The 26,747-nt window shown below is 39.0% G+C and overlaps 1 protein-coding gene across 9 annotated transcripts; it reads right to left on the bottom strand.

Annotated features, from left to right (window-relative positions):
- Positions 1-1,244: 1,244 nt before the first annotated feature.
- bco2l (beta-carotene 15, 15-dioxygenase 2, like) lies at positions 1,245-26,747 on the bottom strand. 9 transcript variants are annotated; one of them, XM_054773926.1, is made up of 14 exons: positions 24,508-24,746; positions 23,558-23,717; positions 23,127-23,213; positions 18,492-18,669; positions 16,450-16,661; positions 14,728-14,843; positions 14,545-14,647; positions 11,458-11,598; positions 10,639-10,799; positions 10,026-10,196; positions 8,835-8,972; positions 7,580-7,762; positions 7,355-7,465; positions 1,245-7,220 (listed from the first exon to the last, which is right to left on the bottom strand). In XM_054773926.1, the coding sequence occupies exons 3-14, from the start codon at positions 23,191-23,193 to the stop codon at positions 7,104-7,106; spliced, it is 1,698 nt and encodes a 565-aa protein (XP_054629901.1). In that variant the 5' UTR covers positions 23,194-23,213; positions 23,558-23,717; positions 24,508-24,746; the 3' UTR covers positions 1,245-7,103. The 9 variants fall into 9 exon arrangements, with proteins under 9 accessions (XP_054629901.1, XP_054629904.1, XP_054629903.1 ...); XM_054773929.1 differs by having other exon boundaries at positions 24,512-24,746; XM_054773928.1 differs by lacking the exon at positions 24,508-24,746 and adding an exon at positions 23,796-24,369.

The raw sequence follows: 26,747 nt of genomic DNA, 5'->3' as shown, positions 1-26,747 counted from the left end.
ATGGATGGGTTAGGGTTTGCATTTAGGGTTGTGATTCAGGTCAGGTGTTAGGCTTTGGGAGTTTGGGTTATGGGTGGGGATAAAGTTAGTGTTAGGGGTTCAGGTTGAGTTTTGGATAGGGGTTGGGGTTAGGGCTTGCAGTTAGGGTTTTATTTGAGGCTCGGGTTTATGGTTAATGCTAGTGGTTAAGGTTGGGGTTTTGGTTTGGTTAAACCACAATCCTATTCCCCTTCCTAATCATTTTGATGCCATATTTACCTTTGATTTGTTTGCGTCATCTTATTTATACTTTTCTTTAATATTAGCAACAGCTCCCAGTACGATACAATGCGGCTGTGCGCCTCTGCAATCCACAACCACGATAATAAACATATTGTTCAGTGAATGCCTCTATGACAGCACCAATCAGAACTGAGCATTTAGTATTCTGCCCACTAAGCTCATTTCAGTTTTCATCCACATTTTATTCATGGTGGAGTGACAGAAATCAAAGAAATTCAGAGGAGATTTGTTACAGTGGATTCAAAGTTGGCCTCCCCAAATGACAACGTTCATTTGAGCAATATCCTGGCACATGGCATCTGTGTTGCCTTTGATTGAAAGGCAGATTAAAGATATGGCACAATGCATGGTGTTATATTTGTTCTCAGAGGTGGGGGGGGGAGTGAAAAGACCGGACAAGTCTACAGAATGTGCCATTTTTCAAAGTGGTTTCACATTAAACAAAATGACTTTGTTGTACATCATCGCTCATATGGTAGCGAGGATGTCATAAATCTTAGCAAATCTTGAAAACAAAAGTCTCCATTTAAAGGCAGTGACAGTGACAAAGTGCCGTGCGGCTGACTCATAATGATGCTTGACTGTCAGCCCAGGCTGCCATTATAATGGTGAATTCTTCATTCCGCTTGTGTTGGCCTGAGTTTCTTCTCGTCCACCTCCAGAGTTTTGGGGGTCTGTCGGAATCTGCACTGCACTATATCCACCATCTACCCTGCATTTGCACTGCAGTGGTTCGGCACATCCATTACAATTGTTGAATAGAGCTTCTATTACATCACAACGTACCTTACAAATAGCTACCATGAAACTACACTACATTTTTTTTCCTTTTATTTCAAGTGACAAAAAAAAACAAAACATTGCACTTGCCAAAGTAATTTTTCACTCAAGAGCAGTTACCTAAGCAGCAGGGGGGTGACATTTTTATTAGCTTAAATGTCAAAAAGTGTCATTAGATAGACATTATGTCTTTTCTTCTCACATTCAAGGGATTTCATTGCTGTGTTACAGTCAGTGACCAGAGTTCAATGAGCTCCAATATTGTACGAGAACTGTGTCAGAAAATCTCTTTACAAAAATAACGATCTCAGCAGTTTTGACTGACATTGTCAGAGAGGTATTTATTAACATTATGCTTATTGTTGTGGTTGTAGTAGTACAGCATTACATCATACTCAGGGCCATAGACCAAATACAAATAGACGGAGGGGACATTGAAAGGGTATACGAAAATACATTTAACCTAACATGCATGTTTTTGAAATGGGAGGAAACCGGAGTACCCTGAGAAAACCCACGCACACACGGGGTTTTCTCACAGAGATGCCCAGCGGAGATTCAAACCCAGATCATCCCGATCTCCAGACTGTGTGACTGTGTGCTAACCACTCAGCCACCACCACACTGAGCTGGAAATCTCACATCAAAAATATACAACATAAGGTGGCGAGAAATACTTCAATGTTGAATACAGAAAAATTAGTCCTTGATCAAAAATCACTCCATACACTTTACTGCTCTCTGGTATTACCATATCTAACTTATTGTCTGGAGGTATGGGGTAATAACTATAAAAGCAATCTTCAGGATAATCCATAATGCCGCGTATAGAGAACATACAAATTCCTTATTTCTAAAAACACCAATATTACAATTTGCTGATTTAGTACATTTTCAAACAGCTAAAATAATGCATGACGCTAACAATAACCTATTACCCGAAAATGTCATAGATTACATTTCTACAAAAGAGGAGAAACATGATCTCAAGGAAAAATTAAACTTAAAACACATATACAGGAGAACAACTCTAAAAACCCACTGCATTTCAGTATGTGGAATCAAATCATGGAACGGATTGAGTAAGGAACTCAAACAAAGCACCAAGATGAGTGATTTTAAGAAACAATACAAGCAGTTGATGTTTGCAAAATACAAGGAAGAAGAGTTTTGAACTTGTTTACACTGATTATTATTATACATAATTTCTATTTATTATGAAAAAAGCCTATCTTAACCACACAATGACTCCAAATTGTTGATCACCACTCTGAGACTGCTTTTGTGTATGCACGCACTAAAGTCTAGGTCACAACCGGTCGCACGGAGGGCGTGTGTCAAACAAACTCTACGTACGCTTATGTTTTTTTTTCAGGTTGCAACACAAACTTACACACTTCGTACGTCTTTGTGTGTCATCCGTACAGCCAACATGTGTCATACGTTGCACTTGCAGACTCCTATGTCTGTTGTGCGCCACACGTGCACACCACATACGTAATTAGTGCGGCCAACGCACGTTCAGCTATTTCGTACGTCCTCCACGCGTGTCGAGATCTTACTTTTACCAAAATAATCTTTAATAATCGTTAATGCTAAATTATAATCATTATTGTCATCCATGAATTGTCATGTTTTACAAAACAATTAAAATAGTAGATCATATCATTATTTCTTGATTAAGACAATTTGATTTATTCACTTGCATTCCTGAACAGAAAAAGCGATAGTGTAAGTAGCGATAGTGTGTTATGTAATTTTGATAGAAAACCAGCGTGCCAGCTCAGGTGGTTAAGCTCTGCATGTTTAATAATATATAAACTAATAACGAGCGTCTCAGTGTGCAGGTGTACCTAAAGTTGAGGCCAATGGGTGTGCTGTATCTCACATGCTGCATCTCTTTACAGAGGGAGGAGAGAGACCGCAGAGAGATGCTCACACATGCCCCATGCATGCCTCTATGCACATATACAGTATATTATTCTAAAAAAAAAACAAAAAAAAAAAAAAAAAAAACTACAACACACACTATAAGCACTTACACACACACACACACACACACACTGGATATACAGTATAATCAGTCAGTTGATGCTGCAGACCGTGACGATAACATGTGAACAAAGACCACAGCACTGAGCGGGGGCAAATGCCTGCCTCTAAGAAGTGTGACTAATATGCTGAATATGGAACACATCACGATGTATTTGCAGGCAAATAATGACAACGATAACACATAAGACTCACGAGAGGTCAGATGAGAGCTTATAGTCACAAAGTGTCAGCTTCAAATGAGGTGAGACAAGCTTGCATACAAACACAGTTAGCTGCATCGTAAGCACTAGTGCGGCACTTTACAGTAGAAGTAAAACTTATCAAGAAGAACACCTTGAATTGACCATTGATTTCCATTCTTAGTGTCTCATTTTGGGAATGGGTTGAATGAAACGTGTCTGCGGCTCCGCTGATAAGGTTTTGTTTCGCCTTGCAGCTTTGCAAACAAAATTTAACTCTGGGTTAACCGAGGGCAAAGGTCACCTGGATCTGTCTGCCACGCACGTCACAGGTACTAATAAACTAAACGTTAAGCACACACACACACACACTGTCAGGCTTGTGCGGAGAGGTTAAGCATGACTGATTAGATTAGAAATTATGAGCTAATTAATGCGTATCTTGGGAGACTCGAGCAGCATGCTTATTAGACCCTGGTCGAGCACAGAACATGGCTCTAATATTGCTGTTGGTAATTCACAATGTATTATATGTGGCATTAAATTAATTACAGCAATATGCTGTCAGTCAAACCTTTCTGTTTTGTTAAGTTTGTTAGAGCAGATAAAGTAAAACTCTGCCTGGGTGTGGAAACAGTCATAAATTAGAATGACAGACCAAGATCCAACAATCTTCATAGACACTCGCACACTGATTATGCCAAGATTTTGTTCTTGAATTTCTTACATTACTCTTAAGGGCCTGATCAACTAAAGGTTGGCGTGTATAAAAACACGTGCAAACTTGATAGCGTGTGCACAGCGGATCTACTAACACAGAGGACTGCATCTGTCAAATGAGCAAAACAACACTGGACATCCATTTTACGTGTTTGCCTTCATGAATATGCAGAATACATGCAGATTATCATAACACATAGAAATATGGGAGGCGAAGATACAAATGTTGTCATTTTGCACCTGCAATGTGATTTATTAAATATGTGTACCGTGTATTTTTAGCATGTTTGGAAGGCAGGTGCAAAGTGCAAACACACATGTTGTAGTGTAAAACATTCACTCATTTTTTCTTTCTTGTCCTCACTAGGGCGGAGGGGGTTTGTTGGAGCCTATCCCAGTTGACTTTCGGCAAGAGGCGGGGTGCACCCTGGGCTGGTCGCCAGCCAATTACAGGGCACATATAGACAAACAAACATTCACTCTCAAGTATAGTGTAAAAAGTATAAAAAATGTATGTTAAATGAAAAAAATACACTAACTTAGCAATACTGTACTATGATGATGTGATGTCCCTGACTTCACCAGTGTGTTTGTTTGCATCCTCCACCAAGACCTCCAACTCCATGGCAAATCTCATTTTTCTTTTACGGCCCCTTTGCTCCCCCAAACTCTCCATGTCGACAGATGGCAGCACACGTAAAATCCTCATTTAAATAGAGTGGTCCGCACCATTTTTGCACCTGTTCCAAATTGTATAAATAATCATATTAGCTGACCCACAAGGCCCACTAATACTATATGCAATTTTATTTGTATGCTCACACAGTTTAGCAATTTATCAGATCCCAGTTGTTATGAAAACTTTAAGTTTGTTTTTTTTTTTCAGACATGTTTTTTTGGTTTGGTGAGCATCTGTTGGTTGCCCCTTGGCTGCAGTGGCAATTTTTTTAATGTTATCTAAACATTAGTTCTTGGTTTGGTTCTAACATTCTTTTTTCATTATGTGATAGCTGGGTCAGGCCCTTAGAAAAAAGTCTTGCAGTATTACAGGTGAGAAGAAAAAATAAACTCTTTAACAGCACTTACTGGGGTTCAGACGTCTTACAAACCATCACAAAAGTGAAAATAAATCAAGACAAATGTGAAAAAACTCGGGCCCCTTATGTGGGTTTGTTTGTCAGTCCATAGGTTAGCACACAACTTGGTTAATGAAGGTTTTACAGATTTGTAATCACGGTGGGAGAGCACTTACATTTTGTCTCAAAGACCAAAATTCAATTCCTGTATTATTCCACATTTTCATCAAAATTTCCAATTCAAATTTGCTGAATTGTATAATTTTTGTTAGTTATCAGGTCACTTCCTGGTAAATGGAGAAGGATATATGTAGTCCATTCTGAGTAGACAATTGGGACTTTTGCATTCTCAGGTGGGGGGAAAAGTTCTGTCAGCCTTGAACAGCAAAACGTAAAAATAAATTCCTCTTAATTCAAAACTACCCACCCGAATGCGTGTCAAGTAAGATCTTGACATGCATGGAGGACGTACAAAATATATGAACGAGCGTTGGCCACACGAGTTACATATGTGCATGTGTGGCGCACGACACACAATCTGCAAGGGCGACGTCCAAAAAAAATTGACATTTTAACCAAACCTGACACCAGTAAAATGTATAAAAGACGCAAATTGGCCGTCTGGACGACGCACGAAAACGTACAAAGTGCGTAAGTTTGTCTTGCAACCTGAAAAAAACGTAAGCGCCTGCAGAATTTGTTTGACATGACAAAACCTCTGCGGCCTCTCTTCGGCTCGAAAATCAGCACGTCACACATGTACCCTCAGTGCACTTCTTGCACGTAGACCTGCTGTAGGAGCCCGTATGACCGGCTGTGATCGAGACTTTAGCGCATGCACATACACAAAAGCAGTCTCAGAGTGGTGATCAACAATTTGGAGTCATTTGTGTAGCTAATGTTAGTAGTTAAACTTTGCCAAAATCGCATTCATGAGCTGCCAACAACCATAATAACTCATGCGCATGTGTGTGTGTTACAGTACGTGACGCGTGACTTGCAATGTCAAAACAGGACGAGGGCTGAACTTGAACTTTATACTCTGGATTAGGCTTGTTGAATTACTTCCATGCTGTTTTTCTGACTACAATTCTAAAAGCAAAAGATTAGTAGTCATATGGCATTCTTAGAGGCTGTGCCAGGTCCAGTGCCTGAGGTCAGGTGACATCAGCCCATTAAAATCAATGCAAGGGTGAAGACAGCCATTGAAGGCATGGCTAGAGCCACTGGTGAGGAAGGTAGAGTGACAGGCGCAGCCACAGGCTACTTCATATTCTTGACCAGAATTCACCTCGGACATTCCTTATTACGGCTGGGTTTTTGTTTGGGCTGTTATTGCGACATCAAAGTGCTCTTGTTCCCTCATCGGGTCCGACATGTCGGCGTTTAAGTGAATGTCAGCGTTGTTTTGCTCATTTCAACAGCACCAAATTTGTGACGTGACCTCTGGCAGACTCTCAGGAGGCTATCGACCAGTCGGATCCATTTGTTTTCAAGGCATTTTCAGACGTTGTCCATTTCTATCACATTACTTTGACAGAAATTGAATTTGCTCTGATGCATTTTGATGCCTCCTAAGTGCTGCTCTGTTCGCACTGGGAGTGTTGCGTTTCAAGTGGCGTAATGATGCAAAAAACAAACAAAAAAAAAAACACTTCAGTTTTAAACAGAAATGAGGGAAATTTATTTCATTTTATTGTCTTCTGCTGACATTTGTTTGTGTTATTTTGAAAGTATTTCCTCACATTAAAGTATTTGTCCTTCAAAAGTCTGTCCATTTGGGTCATAGTGAAAGCACGTGACGGCTTGTCTGTCTCTAACAAGGCGTTATTGTCATAGCAATATCCTTTCACATGCACTTATTCCTGTCAGTGGACTACAAAAAAGGACATCTCAGTTCTTATTTCTTCTCTTATTTTTTTTTAACTCTTCATCAACTGAGATGTTCCTTTCTGCGAATAAAGTGTCCTTGTTGATGGTTCAGGTAGCTGATTGTTCAACAGCAGAACATCTAAGCCATATGATTAAACACGCCGTGCGTACCATATGGGATATTGACAGGGACCTCTGCTCTGCCCAGCTCAGTGAAGGTCTTAGCATCCAGAACGAGAAGGAACGTACTTTTGTCCTGGAAAGATGACCACAAGGCATTAGTTTTCATTTGTCTCACGGTGCATAATTCCATAGTGACACTTTGTATGAGACAGCGAGGCTTTGGGTAAACCCGCACTGTACATTTCATTCCTGCAGATGTTCACTTACTTCTCGGGGTGTGATAATGACTGACAACACAACTCCATCATCTTCCTCCGTAGCCTCAGGCGAAGTAACAAAGACAGGCTCAGACGGGAACAAGCCGGGATACCGCCACACCTGAACAGGCAATATGCCATGAACATGTACTCCATCAAAAACAAAAAACTACAGGTCTGTTACTTTCCAGTAATACTGTATACAGTATAGTTATGATAACAGTCTTTGTTCGACCTTAAGCTCTTTGGTGTGCACGTCCATTTTGAGCAGGGAGTCACTGAAGACGTGTCCAAAGCCACAGGAGTAAAAGTAGCGGTAAGGCCGACCATTGCAGCGTTCGTAGTTGATCTGAGGGAACTCCAGGCCACCGTATTGCAGCAGCTCTTCGTCGTGAAGCTCCTCGTGGGTCATGAAAACCTGCACAAGTTTGTGATCTCACTAGGATTAATGTAACGTTCACATTTTACCACAATATGCAGTTAAAGTGCACAAGTAGAGCTTCCCCCATGGACTTTTTTCACAGTCGGATGTTGTACAGTGTAACTCAAACACTGTATAGACCTGAATCTAAAACAACACTTTCTCAAAAAAAAGTGTACAGTAATCGTTTTTTGAGTTCCTTGTTGTTTTTTTCTGGACAGCACACTTCCTGTGGTGGCTATTTTCTCATAAATGTAACATTACTGACACCTAGTGACCAGTGTAGAATACTACATATCACATCTTTGAATGAGTCTTCTGAATGCCTTATATACTTGTATTTTCATTCATTTAGCCATTTGTATGCTTGCAAATGCTTAATTTAGGCCAATAATATGTACAATTTCCTTAAATATGCATATTTCTTGACTAATAATAGGCCATAGTCAAACACAAAACATTTATTATTGACCACTAAATGTAGGTGATCCACTACACTATTTTCTTTTTTGCAAGCTAATGTAGCATCCAAGTTGTTTAGAAAATGATTAAATGTATTTACTTTACATTAATACACTCACACAATCTGAGTTAAGACTTTACTTACATTTTTTACTGACATTTTGTAAATTTTTTTGTGTTCAGTCATTGTGTACAACACACCACAAGTCATGTAAATTAGACTGGGGATGGTGTCAATCAAGTAGCTCTGACAACTAAAGCACTTTTCAGATTCCCAGGCTTATTTTTATTTTTTCATCCTTATTGTTAACAATATTGTTACTAATATCTGGTTTATAATAATAATATATTATATTTAACAAATATTCAATTAATAGATCATATTTTTCATTAGAATTACATTCATTTGCCATAAAAAAGCTCCATTCTTGACATTTGTCCTAATCATGAAAAATATCTCTGTAAGTACTAATCCTCATCAAGGTGTTTAATTCCAAACTGTGTGTAGTAATGGACTGTATTGATTATAATTATAGACCATAACCTTAACAGACTGTGAAGTGTAATGCAGAATTAATCACATCATTATACAGTACATTTATAGTACCTCTCCAGATTGTGTCTTCTTGGCAGTGGCTTTATAGTTTGGCAGGGTCACAAGGTTCTGGTCCACAGGGGTTTGTTTGTCCACTTTCAGAGGGAGGACGTATCTCCTCGGCAGGTTTCTACACAGGGAGTTGTAAAACTGACAAAAGAAACAACAAACATGTGGAAACCAGTGAATATGATGTGTTTGACCACAGTGCATTTACAGTATTCATCATTTAAAGCTGCTGTATGTCACGTAGAGCGGGTGACTCTAGAGGGCATTCAATTTTGAACATACTGAAAGCATTAAATATCCCGTCCTCTTCCTGCTTTGAATATGTAAGCTATGCCAGACGTAACAAACACACTAGTTATGTTTGTTGTCAGCCGGTAGTTTAGTTTATGTATGTAGTAACAATGTAGTAACAATGTACAATGTATTAATAACTACTCATCAGAACACAATATCAGTGAATGTTATTGTTGTGTTATTGTTGGGAATATTTCTCTTTCTTCGCTTTGCTGTGCGTCCGTGTTTGTGTTTTGATGAGTCTGGTTGGTGGAAAGCATCCTCGGCATGATGTCACAGCCAAGTTGGCGGTTCAGAAAAAATGCTGGGGGGCGTTTGATAATCACAACTTCATGTCACTCATATTTTACAGTTGTTTACTGGTGGATGACAGCATTTTTCAAACATTTAAATGTATGGTTACTACATTAATTTGCCGACCTCATATCACTCAATATGTTAAGCAAAAAAAGAAGAAGCACCTCTCAGTATGATGCCGCATAGTGATACTCCACTGCACACTACAACCACAATAATGCACTATACAGTACATATACTTATTCACAATAAGCATAATGCACATACAATTCATGAGGCTGTGCAGGTCTACCTAATGTTGTTGTAGGAGACAGGTTACAAGTTTGTGTGTTTAGGCTGCATGGGTGTAGAGGGGCGTGCTCACGTGGGAACAAGTGTGTAAAACCATAAATGGCATGCACTTCTGCCGTAATTTTTGTTGACCATTTTTATATGCATTCTACCTTTGTATTGTCACGTGTCCTGACACTGCTGCAGCAAACTATTTCACATGCAAAGCATCTGTTGGCTATCACAGCTAACGCACTGGCTGAATTATGATGAAAATCCATGCCTACACACACACACACACACACACACACACACACACACACACACATGTACCTTGTCCATTTCCTCTCCTGAGTCTCTGCGGAGGTTCTCCAAGGTGAAGTCTCCGATGACCTCGCCATCATCCCCGCAGCACATGTCCATAACAAGAAAGCCGTTGTCCTCAAAGGCATTGATCTGATGCAGTGTGAACATGGGAGCTGCACGGTATTTGACCTCACTCACCTGTTGAACACATTGTGTAACTTTGATACAGTATAAATTACTGACAGTTCAATTTACATCCCCCTAAATACTCAGCAAACTGCAGCATTTTGGACAATTGTATGCTTGGTATAGTGTTTAAGGAAGACCTTTTTCTGTTTCAGTGCGACTGGAGTTAGAAGGATATAGTGTGGAAGAACTTGCAATGAACCCTGACCTCAAGCCCACTACACGTCTCCGGATGAACTAGAGACTAGACCACAGCAAGCCATCTCTGAGGTCCAACATCAGTAGCCTCTGACCTCACAAATGAAGATGAATTCCCAGTCTAGTCTATTAGACAATCTTCTCAAAAAGTGAAAATTACTTCCTTAGTTCCTAATGGTGGATTATCCTAATACTTTTGTCCATGTAGTTTTTGCTAAATGAGCATATTAAACCCGTGAGTGTGCTTTTAACTCACTTTTCCTGTGTGCAGGTTGACCAGATGGAAAATGGTGTCATACTGGGGCTCCCAGGTCATGACCTTATGAAAGCTCTTTCCTTGAATGCGGTACAGCATAAGCTTGAGCAGATCCAACTTGATAGGCTGCTCCACAAACACAATGTAGTTCTCCGACATGACTGAAGGCACAAACAGGAGAAAATATATGGGTTTACTAGTATATACATATACATTTACATTATATACATATACATTTGAACCTCTAAATTGAGGTGGAACGATTCAGATTTTGACCAAAATCTTTGAAGACCTCAGGTCAATGAGCATCAGTGGATTAACTCCACAATTATGTTTCGCTTCTCTTTTACTCCTTGTGGACTATGAGTGAAGAAGAGCATGCACTCCGTCACTCCGTTGCTATCAAAGTTAAGGGATGTCTTATTATTATGTTTTGGTATCAAGGTTAATTTCATTTTACACACAAAAATATTAAATATTATTTAAAACCATGTCTGGAAAGTACAGTAAATAAAAGGATTTATGTACTGTATTTTAAAATTTGGAGAAAGTGCAGGGTAAAGTGTTTTGTATGTAATAAGGAGGACTAGAGACAGTCACACAAACTGCTGGTTAGAGCTGAACACATTACAAAGGCGCAGTGATTGACAAAAGGTAGCAGGATGAGACTAGCATTTAAATGAGTAATTAATAAAGAGTATGAAAAAAAACATCAGTCAAGTGTAAGGCTCAAGCCTGTCAAAGCAGGCAGGAGTTAAATCTCTTCCCATAGAATTTGATTAATTCCACTTATCCCTTTTGCTATGCTGTGCATCATACCGAAGCTGTGATAGTAGGAAGGTTTTCTGGGTTCACATGCCCGGATGGAGCAGATCACTTTGGCTCCATTCAGGTTTGCGCAATCCTCATTCGCCCCCGTCTCCTCAGGTGGGGGCACACGGATGATGTTGTAGAAGAAACCTGAGGTAGGACGCAAACACATCAATGTGTGTGAATAGATAACACTCGGTTTTGAATTACATTGTTTTAACAATATGTTTATAATTGTATTTGTATTTTTTGTCTTATTTAGTCATTGACGTACATGATAAGGGCAACACATTAGAAGCACCCCTGAAAACCTAGCATTGTTTTTCTTTGTAAGGGCTTTTTTTATACAGCTCTTGCAATGAAGGTCATGATATTTCAAATGGTGCCGCACCCACCACTTACTGTACAGCAAAGTCGTACTTCGCCACATCACACTTTGAATTTTGTGGCTTCACTCTGTCAAGGTTTGTCAAAATATATTAATAAATAAATCATCGCTGTGGTAGTTGTAGTTGACTACAGCCTATTATTACTCAAAACACATGCATATTGAAGCAAATGTTACATATTTTTGGCCAAAATTAAGCATTTTCAAGCATAAAAATGGATATCCATCCATCCATCCATCCATTTTCTATGCCACTTGTCTAAATGAAGTAAAATACAACTACATTAGGTCCCCAACTTACGAACATCCGACTTGCGAACATTCAGAGATACGAACGCAAGCTGACTGGTCTATATTTTCATGTATTTTGCCTTTTGGAACTCCATATTTATACTGCTACATGCTTGACCAGTAGAGGGCACTGTGACACTGCTAATGGGACCAACAGGTAGAGGAAGACACTGGGGAGAGAGTGCAAAGGAGAAATGGAAAGCTAAATTTAGCTGTATGATACAACCCGGACAGAGCGTGTGATTAAAGTTTATGAAGAGTTAATAGGCCTGCTTAATTCTACACCACCCACAGAACACTACCTCTTTTAGAAGAGTGTAATGACGACGACGATTTGTCCTTTTTCAATAACTCCTCCTCCTCCTCCACCACAACGACGTATGCTCGACCACTCCTCTTCAAAGGTAAATAACATTTATCATTACGTATTAATATATCATTTTTATTATTATTGTTTTTTTTTAATTAATTGTCTTTGTTTAGTATTACTACTCCATCCAAACTCATATTTACATACATACGCATATACTGTATATGTATACAGTACATGTAGTACCTATATTGAGAGAGAGATGATCATCGACCCAAGAACAAGGGAAAAGGAGCCACATAGACCCCTGTTTATTGGTGAGACTGAGGTGGAGAGGGTGAAAACCTTCAAGTTCCTTGGCACACACATCAGCGAGGACCTCACCTGGTCTCACAACACCCAACAAATTCTGAAGAAGTCCCAAAGGAGACTGTACTTCCTGAGAAGACTGAGGAAATTTGGCATGTCCACCACAATCCTGAGTTGCTTCTACAGATGCACCATCGAAAGTGTCCTTACCGCCTCCATCACTGTTTGGTACGGTAACTGTACAACACGTGATAGGCAGGCACTCCAGCGGGTGATCAAGACCTCACAGAACATTGTTGGGGCACCCCTCCCCTCACTGCAAGACATTTATAAATCTAGAGTCCTACGCAGAACACACAACCTCATCAAGGACAGCACACATCCACAACACTCATTATTCACACTCCTGCCATCAGGCAGACGCTACAGGAGTTTGAAGTCCAGGACCACAAGGCTGGCAAACAGCTTTTACCCACAGGCCATCAGGCTTCTCAATGAAGCACTCAGACACGCCACACGCAACACACACTCATAGCACTTTATTTATTTATTTATTTATTTGTATTATTTACTTGCATTAATGTCTCTCCTGTTGTTGTTGCTTAATTTCTTGGTATTTATGTATATGTGTTTATGTTTCTTATGTTCTTATTCTTTCTTGTGTTTTTCTTTCTTTTCCTTGGGAGAATGAACAGAATAAGATTTTCATTGCATGGTATAACTGCTGTTTTACCATGCACATGACAATAAAACTCTCTTGAATCTTGAATATAATTGGTAAATTACCTTTTGTTGGATTTACGAACAAATCGACTTGCGAACGGTCGTCTGGAACCAATTGTGTTCGTAAGTTGGGGACCTAGCGTATAAGGCATTCAGAAAATGCATTCAAAGACACGTTCGATACAATATGTAGTATTCTACACTGGTCACTAGGTGTCAGTAATTCTGTGGCATTGATAAGACAATAGCCTCTGCAGGAAGAACTGTCCAGAAACTGGAACAACCGCAAAGAACTTTCCCAATGCTAACATGTGTGAGTCAAATAGCATTTCTTATTTATATTATTATATCTACTATATTGTAATACCAGTGTAAAGTTGACTATAGGGATGTTAATTATTGTTTAGCGGGCTCTAATAGTGTTAAAAACCATATTCAGAAGGTCGTAAACAGGTGTTCTATGCTCAGACCGAAGAAATATTCGATTTATAATGAAACTCATACTTCGCTCGAAATGTGTTTATCACAGTCTGGTCTGGAACCAGTTAACCGCAATAAAGGAGTGATTACTGTATACAGAAACACAGTGCTATAGTATAACCTGCAAATCTAGCTATGCAACAATTTTAGATTAACAGAATTACTCTGATTATTTTTCTTGGTCACATAAAGTGACTTAAAGTCACTTAAGGTTTGTTGCGAGGCAGAATTTGTGACTCAAGAGAGTAAGGTATACACACACCAGTCATGCTTATTATGTTTCCAAAGCCCAACTGAATAAAATGAAAGTTCATTCCAGCTCACTCTGCTACTCCACACAGCAAAGAAAGGACTGGGAGATTCGTAAAGAAACCAGTCAGACAATTGCTTGAAAAAACAGCGCTACATGGAATATAAGAGAAGTTTACTCATTAGTGTTATTGGTATTATATAACTATCTTGGTGGAAAGATATTGTGTCACCTGCGAGATTTTGTGGGGATCTGGCCCACTTGCCCCTAACTCAAACTTGCCTTACAGTATAGATTGTGCAGATGTCTGAGGCTGTTGAATACTGTAGTTGGGGGGAGTGTTACCTCCTTTTCCATGTGAGTTGCCCATGTTGTATGTGGCCCCTTGGCGGTCATAGTGTGGGTGAGCTGTGGCTGAGTTGACAGCAATGTACTGGCTCCAGTCCATCTGTGACAGACAAACCGCAGCATCATCGTCAGTTTTTGACCTTCAGTAGAACTCAGAGAGCAATTGTGTTGTCTGCCAACCTTCTCTTTTGTGTCCAAAGTTTGAGGATCTATGTGTCTCATGTAGTTGGTTTCTGTGCTCACATAGTAGTCTCCCTTGTACTTGACAAAGTTCACGCTGGCGTTGTCTGTAGCCTCTGTTCATAATACGTATATGAAAATGCTGGCTAAAATGATAGCATATCAACAATGTGTCATCCTCACAAGCTTTTACAATATTATTCAAAAAAGCTAGAGCTATGAAATAGTATCTATTCTGGTGGTTATGTAAAAAAAAAAAAAAATTTAATGACCTCTCCCAAGGAGGCTCTGGATTACACAGATGATTTTAGAGGGATCATTATGCAAATCTGGGCTGTGAAAGGTTGAAATCAACTGATATGTTTTCTTTTTGTTGACAATAAGGTCAAGTATTAAAGTTAGTATAAACTTTACCTTAAAACCAGCTGAAACTGTGCACGTATGTTAATGTACAGTCATCCCTCACTACATCACAGTTTGAACATTGCTCCCTCATTCAATTATGTTTTTTTGAAAATCAATTAATTAATAAATGGCCGCTATTTGGTGGTTGACTATGGACTATTAGTAAAATATTAAAAACAAGTTATATGTAATATTCTGGTCAATCGGCATCAGTAATGTTACATGACATTAGATTAGATTACCTTCACACTGCATGTAGTCCGCCATGGCATCGCCAACATGACATACTGTAGCTCTCCTCCCAGTTCTCCTCCCATTCCATGTGGAGGTGGTAAGGTTTTGGCTTCTTACTTTATTCTTATTCCCCACTCTGTTTGAAACACTTTCTTAAGTTTAGAAAAAGTAAATTGGAGAGGCTAACTAATTAGCTTTGTAGCTTGCTATGCTAGCGGTGGCCGTCTCTTGCGTCCCTGAAGTGATCCCGTAGCCTGCGCATTACAGTTAACAGAATAATAGGAATGTAAAGGTGACTATAGTAGTTTTATTTCATGTCTACATGTCTAATTATGGTAAAAATCACACGGATATAGTCATGAACAGCTTTTCTATGTTCTAACTACAAAATCATTGCATTTATTAATATTGCATCCTACTTTGTGGAAATTCACTTATTGCAGCCTGGATGACTGTACGTACTTGGTCTTGTGTTGACATGTTTAATGTATTACACTTGATGTGCAAAATGTTTTTGGAAGAATTGAACGTTTTGCTGAAATATACTCTACTACTTTAATAAAACATATTATATCCTACATATCCTAAGAAAATTATAAAAATCAAAAAATTTCAAATACCACCAAAAGAAAAAATAAGACATTGGTTTAACTATTATTGTAATGTTATCAAATGTAAGTGCTGTCAAAAAAGTCAATATTATGATAATTTTTGCCAGTATTAAACCCCTTATCTGATAGTTTTAAAATAAATGTCTCACTACTTGATTTCTCAGAAATTATATTACTTTTATGAAACAAATTCATGCCAGCACATCCAAATGTTGACTTATGCCTCTATTAGATCAATATAATGCACCACAGCTTTTGTAAAGGCTGCAAAAGCAATAAGACACACAATGCCCTGAGCACAAATTCTAAAGACTTTTTTCCATGTGTGATTTTTACTTTGTGATCTTAATGCGGTGCATTTGGTTATGGTATGCGCTCCAGTGGTATACAGCAGTCATAATAATGCATCAAGTGATGCCAGTGTTCCACATGGAGATACAGTATAAGCTGTGTTTGAACAGAATGCACATACTTGGGATCTGAAAACGTGAGAAGAATCTAGCAAAGATGTTCTTGCAAGGATCGGGCATGGCCAGTGTTCCGAACTCTGACACTACGATGCGATTCTTCTCGGAGTTGTGCACATACGAGTCACTTCTAAGGAAGCGGCTACTGTATGTGACATTGCCCTCACAGATGTGAAATCTGTGCATCATGGCCATGCCGTCAAACCAATGGGTGTATCTGGTAGGGTGGAGGGGTGGGTGGCGGGGGGGACAAAGAAACAGACTGTAAGAGTGTGTGACACCATCACTTTGAGACACTGAAACAGAGAGAAATCCTGCTTCTGTGTGGATGAAAGACAAAAATTCAAAACTTGTCATGAAAAGTGCCTCTGGGCCTTCACGTGTGTGTGGCTGATTCATGAACTGTGAACTCTTCCACCACACATTTTTCACATTATTCCGCTTGAAGGATTCTTGGAGCCTGCAGTTTTGTTATTGCACAAGTTCAGCAGACAAAGAGGCACATACATAGTAACAACAAACACCATGGTACACATTCATATCTAATGACATTCAATACAAAAGTTTAGCCTTTCCAAAAATACCTCCACCAAAGTTGAACAGCCCGACACATGTCCTTCTGACTGTTTCAACAGAAAATCTAATGTTAATGTGCATTACAAAGTGGCCACGAGCAGCAAGCTTATTTCATCGTAGCTCCAAATGGTGGAGCTGGTTGGTCACTGCTCCTCTTGGCTCAAATGCAAGCAGACTGTAACAACAAAAAGTGTATATAAATGGCTCATTCTGCACTTGATTTATCCAGATCTGCACAAAAAACAGTCCACTGTGGCTGATCCATCCAGTTTCATAGAAATCAGTTACATAATTTTTGCATAACTCTGAATCTGTCAAAGATATATTTACTTAACAATATGTTTATTATTGTGGTTGTAGTTTGCAGTGTATGTATGTAGTATTTTGACAACATGAGAGGAGCAAATCATAAGAAATTAGAAATGCGCTCAGTAAGATGTGGTTATGTTCTACTACAAGCACAAAAATAAACGTATAGTTAATACAATCTATTTCTGGTCTTGCACTCAAATCTATGTACGTTTGCAGCAACTTAGCAATACTATCATATTATCAAAAATATATAAATTAATAAATTATGCTGTTTCTTGGTTGAATAGGGCCTATTTGTAAAAAAAAAAAAAAAAAAATGCATATTCAAGGAAATTTGACATATCTTTTTGCCTAAATGGCAGGTTTGAATTGTCAGGCACAACAGTAATAACATAACTTAACATAAATTAACATCCATTCATCCATCCATTTTCTATGCCACTTCTCCTCATTAGGGTCGCGGGGGTATGCTGGAGCCTCTCCCAGCTGACTTCGGGCAGCAGGAGGGGTACACCCTGGACTGGTCGCCAGCCAATCGCAGGGCAACAGTATTAACATAATAATCATAATAATAATAACACAAGCTACTGTTGCTTCCGTAACACATGCCAAGATAAAACTCAACTCTGAAACTCCATATGATGTTGAACACATTTCTTGCAATGCACACAAGCAAAAGTAAATTTAATGTCTAAAATGACTTATTTTCTCTGATTATATCGACTATATTGAATATTATGAGTGTAAAGATGATTATAGGGGTATTAAAGTTCATGTCTAGACGGCTCGAATAATGTTCGTATTTAGAAGGTCATCAACAGGTTTTCTATGCTCCAACTACAAAAATATTCCATTTATAAGGAAGGAATCCTATTTTGCGGAAATTCACTTATCACAGTTGGGTCTGGAACCGTGATAAATGAGGGATTACTGTATTTCTTTTTTGTAAAAAAGTACCAAGAAATGTACTCATGTTGACACATGTACTTGCATGCAATTTGCACCAGGAATGTGCTATAAATTTTGTTCAAACTGTTAACTACTGTGAGCATCTGTTTAATTTTACAGTGCAGCCTCTGTCAAACTTAGAATCAGAACCAATTTTTGGTTTTGATTGTTTTGGTAGTTGAGCTATTGTGAGTGGTGTAGCGTGCTGTACCTGTCCTGGCCAAATTCAAACTTTCCAGGGCCGTTCCTCAGGAAGCTCCCATTTATCCATAAAGGGATGGTTCCCTTTATGGTGGTGGGAATGGGATCAGGGCATTCCTCCACAGAGTTCACCAGAGGTGCTACACTCTCTAACCCTTTGACCTGAGGGCATCTCTGCCTGCTGGACACTGGAAATAAAGGAGAGGATGTAAATAACTAAGTGAATATTATACTGGTTATTGTGTGTCAGATCCTGTGTCAACACCCAAACTGATCTATTTAATAATGAAAGAAGTGCTTACGTTAGAGAAACATTATCTGTGTTTTGTGGCATTATGCAATGCTTCCTACCACTATGACACACTCATGGCTCCCAGAGGTCGTGCACTGTGAATGACACCTGCTCTATCTTCTTGTCTTATCGACAATTTCTATTGCCTGTACAAGCTGCTTGCAAAAAGCAAATCATTATGGTTCAATTTTGAGTCACTTGCTGAGCGCTCAGGCTTTCACCTGAATTGGTGATGCATAGCAATAAAAAAAAAAGAAGCTCCAATTATGTTTATTCCCGTGATGCTAATAGCACAGACAATTAAAACTACAGAATATGCAATTGAGAGATAAATGCTGTAGGCTATAAGACTCTTACAATGGCAATAACGTGATATTTGATTGTGATCACTGCAGCATGCATTGGGGAGGTATAGACGGCAGTTTTTTTTGTGTAGTTTTGGCACCATGAAATATATAATGATTACACTGACTCAACTTTCACTGACTTTTTACTTTTACCTACTGCATAGTTAAATGTAGTTTTTTACTATATTCAGTTGGCTCAGCATGTGATTTTGTATGAATATGTTTTAGAACCGCAAAAGAAAATGTGACTAAAAAGCAATGCAGCTGGCACAAGAACATACCTGAACCACATGAACATGATGCAAATCACTGACAAATGTATTATTGCGCAAGTGTCACACATAGTCTACTTCATATTTTGCAGTCTATTGTGATACTTTATTTTATCTGCACTTCTGACTTCATCCTTTTGTAACTGCATTGCCGTAAGTGTTACACATTAATGACTAACTTCTAGGGGTGTCACAAGACGATACACAAAATTTGAGAACAAGACGAGACGAGATTTTAACATTACCGTAAATTCCGGTGTATAAGCCGCATAAATAAGGAAGGAAGGAAGGAAGGTTTAAGTACGCGTCTGTAGGGCGTCATTACGGAATACTGTAAATGAATCTTCGGTTTATTGAGGACGACAAGGAGGAGTAAAATACGACGACAGGAGCAATGTTTTAACAAGGATACAAAAACGCTACAGCCGTATGGTGTTAGGACTTAGAGGCACGGTCAGATGAGTGAAATAAGAGTGAGTCACTTATATATAATATCTTGTGTCCAACCTGATAGGTTGATCATTAAAATTCAAACGAGATTTGGACTTTGTGTTCAAACAAGAGAGAAATGTGAGAAAATGTTAATGCCTGTCTGAGAAAAGTGTATAAAGTGTATGGTGAGGGGTTTTACAGCCTTAAAACACATACAATAATTGTAAAAAATAAATAAATAAAGTTGGCTAATTTGTGGATTTCACTTATTGCGGGCTATTTTGGGAACCTATCCCTTGTGATAAACAAGGGAACACTGCATACCTTTGGAGTATTAGGTTGTTGTGTGATGAATTTGGTGTTGTTCTTAATAAGATGAGACTGTGAGTCAAACTGTTATGTTGTTATACTGCTATATATGACCTCATGTGATTTCCAATGGGTTGACAAGCTTGTTGTGAGTGCACTGATAGCTCGTGATTGAGCTACCATTTCATCACTGACTCGCAAGCGGCACAGTATTTAAACAATTAGTTGTACTTCTGAAGTAAAGGAGATATTACAAGATTAGAATTTAGCCATATTTAGCGGCAGAGCTGTATAAGCCACGTTTAAGAAAAAAGCAGCGGCCTATACACCGGAATTTACGGTACATTTAAGAAAAGTACAATGAAAAAAAATCTAAAAAAAAAAAAAAGGCAATATACTGCATTCTACTAATTTCATTTCTACTACGTTATACTCTTCTGCACTCTGTGAGTATGCTAGCGGTCCCTCCTCCACCCACCGAGACAAAGAGAAGCAGAACTGACAAATGGGCTCAGTCCGTTTATGCTATTGTTCAATGGAACACATGTGGTGCTGAAACCAATGCACAGAGTGAACTCTCTTCCTGCCTGTTTGGAGGCAAAAGACAAGGAAAACAGACATGCATGCACATGGCAATATATAAATGATCAGGTTCAGTATCATATTTATTGTGTGATTAATTAATGACTTTATTATGGTCCCAGGCCTAGTGCCCACGACCATTTTATTTCTGAACGAGAAATCTTGTCACATTTTTATCTCGCGAGAGCTTGTGACACGAGATCTTGGGACATCCCTACTAACTGCAGATATTATGTGACATCACACCACGTTACAGTCGTCGCCGGCTCTTGAGGGTCAGACAAGCGTATTTGTAACTTGACAGAAAGAAAATGCTGCATACATGTGTTGTTTACATGTGAAAATCATTCAAACATGAGTAATGCCTCCGGCCTCCTCAAACATCATTCAAACAACAGTTATTACTAAGATAGTCCATTATAAAAGGGAAAAAAAGTAATTAAAAAAAATAAATATATATATGCTGCAAAAGTCGTCAAGCGGAGCTGAGTATAAACAGGCTTGAGTTTGCAGTGACCAACAACAAGCAAAATTTATACTAAAACCAAAGTTTAAAAAATTGTGGGAACTCATAAATGCTCATGAAAATGGGAAATGCAGAAAGAAATGCCTCTCACTGTAAATGCTCTAACTGTATAAGTGTCCAATTATTTAATAAACACCATTAATATACTGCTAAGATAAAGTCGGCTCTGTTGCAAGAAAATAAGATGAAAAAGTAATATATAAAACAGTTATGTTCCCATCAAACAGGTAAACAATCTGTCAGCCTTGTTCATTGTAGTTTTCTCAAAAGCACCCCCGTTCAGTACTACGAGCAAAGTACAACTGAGGTTTATATCACCAGCCAAATTAAAAGCAAGCAGACGAAAAACCAAAAACACCAGCAGTGACCAAATCAACACGATCCCTTTAAAGCTCTGTCTTGTCAAATACACCACACAGGTAACGAAACAAGATTACCAAGTAACTTTAGATACAAGATGAGGAAAACCTAAAAAAAAAAAACCCATCCGGAGCAGAGGCAGTGACCAACACGACATGAGCCGCTTTCAACTCTGTCTTGTCAAATGCACCGCATACTCCTCTTTCTGGCTGTAGGGATTCTGTCTAGGGAGGGACGGTCGCTGTGTGTGACTGCCCAATCACAGAGCGTGAAGATTGAATACATGAGTAGTTACCCAATGAAGATTTTTCTTCATCACGATTAAGGAAAATGACGAGCTGTACTCGTTTCATGCTCGTACTCAGCAAAAATGCATCATTCGTAACGGATACTCATCTAAAACGAGTATCCAGCTCATCCCTAGTGTTCATGTCTCTAAGATTGTGGATGATGGGCAAAACTCCAAAAAAGTGCAGTTTTCCTTGACACTAGGCTATGAGGACACACCTCCAGCTGTTTACAAAAAATATTTCTAAAAATAAGTGTTCTGGCAGAGCGATACAATCTAGTAGCATGGACCACCTATGTCAAGTGCAGGCTACCTGGAAGCAACCCAATAGGTTTTGATCGCAATGTTTACATCAAATTATTTATTACCTCCGCCAAGGAGGTTATGTTTTTGCCGGCGTTTATCTGTTTGTTTGTTTGTCTATGTTCAAAATAACGTGAACATTTCTGAATGGATTGGGATAAAATTTTCAGGAATTGTCGGAAATTGGATATGGAAGAACTGATTACATTTTGGGGGTGATCCGGACCACCGTATGGATCCAGGAATTTTTTAAAGGATTCCTTAACATTGCGAAATTGGACCATTTTTGTCATTTGTGCATATAACTCCACAAAAAATGGTCAGAACACATGGAAAAAAAATACAGGACAAGTTTCCAACAGGTTCTACAAAATATCTGATCCAGAGACTGACCTAGATAACGGAATAGTTCCGGACACTATGATACAGAAGATGAAAAAAAATAGGGGACCTTTGGAATTTTCATCATAGGAAGTAGGGGTGTAACGATTCGTTTTAATAATAATTCGATTCGTATCACGATTCATGGTTGCCGATACAACTGAAGGATGATATTGGTTCATTTAGAACGATACAATTTGAAACAATTCAGTAACTTTAAATCGATTCAGTCACTTTTTAGCCAAAAATGCAACCAGTGTGACTGTGAAATAAATACCTGGATACTGGATAGTGCAGGTGAAGTTTCCTAGAGTCCCGTTGTTTTTTTGTAAAAGAATCAGGTATAAATTATTGGTTATGCTGACATACTTAAGAAAAATCAGGATCAATACATGTAGAGGGCGGTATTCCTTGCCGTGATTAAATATTTACTTTAAATCCAAAGTGCAATCCAAACCTGCACTTTGCACCGAAAGGTGAGGGACATTATGTAAATTCCTCAGCAAATGAATGTGGTATGGTGTCTTCAATTTGGTGTTGAAACTTTCTCACCTGTACGAGCCGATGGCAGCAGGGGCTTTTTTTTTGTGCTGATAATCCTCCTGATCAGAGCAGCCATTTGAACGAACGGTGCAGCAACTAGCAAGAATAAACAAATGACAGACGTTTTGCAGCGCACATATGTGTTTTGACCTGGACACACCGTGCTGGATGATGACATCAGTAAGCGCCACTGCTACTAGAGGCGTACAAAACGCCCTTATTTGCATATTGTCATCATAAATATACAGTATGTACGTAGCAAACTGCTGCGATACGTCAACGTCGCCGTCATATTACATGTGGCAAGGCTGATCTGTAAACTAAAACAAGTAAATGCTCTGCATGTTTCTACAAATAAATTTAAGTTAGTGCCTCACGTCTATTACATTCACATGCACACACTAATATGCTTGGGAAACAGTCTGAGTCTTGAGTCTTACCTGTGAAAGGTTATTCCCTGAGATTTGGTCAGGGCAGTAAAACGAGTCGTACATTTCCATGCAGCACATGAATGAGTCATCTTCTCCACTCCAACTCTTGATACATCCAATATGGCGGTGACGTTGACGTTCGGCTCAGCGCTCGGTGCGGCGTCTACGTCTACAATTGTCCCCAGAAATGTCACTTAAAAGCAGTGCCGGAGGCATTACTCACATAGGAGTGGCAATAAGTTGATACCTGAATTGTCTAGATCAGGGGTCACCAACGTGGTGCCCGCGGGCACCATGTAGCCCCCCACGACCACATGAGGTGCCCGCAAGCCTGCTTTTCATTCAGGTTTTCAGTTAATAATGAAAGAACAGTAGAAAGAAATGCATTCTGAAATACAAAATGTGAGTTGTGGACAACAGCATTTTGTTAATGTTCTGGTAAAACAAGCATATTCGCTTTGTTTGGGTTTAAAATAAGCTCTGAAAATAAATGTTACAAAAATGGGTAGCTCTTGGCCATTTTCATTTTGTAAAAGTAGCTCTCACAAGGAAAAACGTTGGTGACCCCTGGTCTAGATATGCCAGTGGGGTGGACAGGGAGTAACCGGGGGGGCCAAACCCACCACTGGACACTCCGTAGCTCCGCCACTGCTTTTGAACCGTCTAATAGAGCACTTAATAGCTGTGCAGTGTACCGAGGACATGTTTTCAATGCACAGTTTCTGGACTGATCACCGTCATGGCGGCCAAACCCGCGCAGGGCATACTTGGCAGTGAATGCCGATCGGCACTCCTGTTTTAACTCTAGACTCCTTGGTTTACATGCCCACTCGTGCTTCTACAGAGAGGTTCCAATATTAAAAGATTTATGTGCTGAATGACGCTTAAGAATTTAAGTCAAAGTCAACAAAAGTGAGAAAACTTGACCGGAACTGACAAAGTGATGCTGGAAAACTTACCTACCGCTGGTAATTCGTGCAAGACACGGTTTTATTGACAGCTCCTCCACAAACTACATAGATACTTTATTTATCTCCAAGAGAAATTCAAATTGAGCAGGACTACCTCGGAAAGTTGTGTGCTGCAGCCAAATGCGTCTAAGTGGAAACGGCGGTTAGGCTGAACTAATGTTCTGCACCACAGAGCCCCGTTTGTCAAAATTGTCCCCCAACCGTGGGGACACTGGAGTGACGGAGAGTGACCACGGGCCACCCCGTAGCTCCGCCACAGCTTAAAATCAATTTCAAATAAGAACATAGGAGATAAATATGAATACAGAATGAAGGGAAACTGTATTTCACAGGTTCACTACAGCTCCCATGACCACCACGTACCCGGAAGACGATGACGTCACACCCAAGCAGACTGACTCGAGTAAAGTCTAACGTCTTCATAATTAAAACTGCTAAAACACACACACATCCGTATAAAGCATGTCGTGCTTAAACCCAATGCTTTATTTCCTAGTATCGAGTCAATCGATTGATTACCTTTTCAATGATATTGGAAACTTGCCGAACACAGATCGATGTAGTTGGATCATAGGAATGAAGGATTTTAAAGTTAAGAACAGGATTGCTCAGCCGAAAACGAATGAAACAGAGTGAAGTGTGGCATGAAGCACAATGTATTCACTAGCTCTGAGCTGAGTATAAAATAAAGTTATACGCTGTGCGTACACTTTAATAAAAATAAAAAAATCATAATAAATCATATTAACTGTAATTCATAAAATAAATAAATGACAATTTATTTAAATATATATATACTGTATATATGTATATATATATATATATATATACTGTATATATATATATATATATATATATATATATATATTTATATATATATATATATATATATATATATATATATATATATATATATATATATATTACCTCCCTTACAGTGTTACTAAGGCTTAACAAGAAACATTATTATTATTATATATTATTCAGTATGTATGTATATAATTAAACAATACCAAAATAACAAAATGCAAGTGTAGGTAGGACCACACATATGGCATCATTCACTACCATTCCACTAATCCATTAATTACCATTCCAAGAAGTGTGCCGAGGGCATGTTTTCAATGCAATTTTTCTGGATTCTGCCCCCTATAATGGCGGCCAAACCCGCTCAGGGCATAATACGGAAGTGGATGCCGAGTCGGCTCTCCTGATGTATAATCTCCTTGATAGGAATATAAATGGATGCATCATGTAGCAGATGACTCATTACACCTCTAATAGGAAGACAACAAATCAAGCTATAAACATGCAACAAACACCATTCTATATAGCCAAGACACTGTGGAATCTGGAGTGTGCCAGCGGATTTGTTGTATCTTAAAAGCTATGGCACTAGATCCAGAAGAAAACCACCATTTTCATGATTTGCACAGAAGAAAACCACCATTACGGAAAATGCATCTTTTGTGAATAACTACTGAACTAATATTGATATCATCCATCCATCCATTTTCTATGCCGCTTCTCCTCATTAGTGTCACGGGCGACAGGCGGGGTACACCCTGGACTGGTGTTGATATCATTATGAATCCAATTGCTATTGATATGTTTTTAGGGTCAAGGAATATAAATGTGTAGATAAAATAAATGTAGGCGTAATATTTATGGTGTAAATCACAAAACGGAGGGAACTATGGCGCTTACCGGAGGTCTGCACTCTCTGAGTGCCTTTCTAGTTATTGTTTGTACGCTACACCCCCATGGAATAACAGCACAGCAAAATTACGAACGACAATTAGGATAGAGCCCTAGAAAGATTATTTTAGGTTTGATTGTTAGAACACATAAAGCAAATATTTGCATAAACCAAGTGCGTATTAATAGATCCATAAAGGTCAAAGTGTACCCTACAACCAGTGTTGCTAGTATTCCCATTTACTGTATCTGAAATGCCAACCAAATACCTCAGTGTGTTTTTTTGTTTGTTTGATTTTACTTTATGAAAAGCCAATTAAATCTGCCCAAAGCTAAATGTCATCTACTGCTCATGAACTACCCATTTCATCGATAGCAATGCTGATGTGCAATGGTGTCTACTCACTTGTCTGTGGTGCAGTAGTCATGGACCTGGCTCAAAGATCTGCAGGTTGAATCAGACTAACATGGCGCATTTATGAGATGATCTGAATAGGAGAGCCTTCGAGCCTTGGGACCTTTGGACCTCG

This window comes from Dunckerocampus dactyliophorus, chromosome 4, assembly GCF_027744805.1.
Source record: "Dunckerocampus dactyliophorus isolate RoL2022-P2 chromosome 4, RoL_Ddac_1.1, whole genome shotgun sequence".
Taxonomy (NCBI): domain Eukaryota; kingdom Metazoa; phylum Chordata; class Actinopteri; order Syngnathiformes; family Syngnathidae; genus Dunckerocampus; species Dunckerocampus dactyliophorus.
This window is presented reverse-complemented; position numbering and strand designations above follow the sequence as displayed.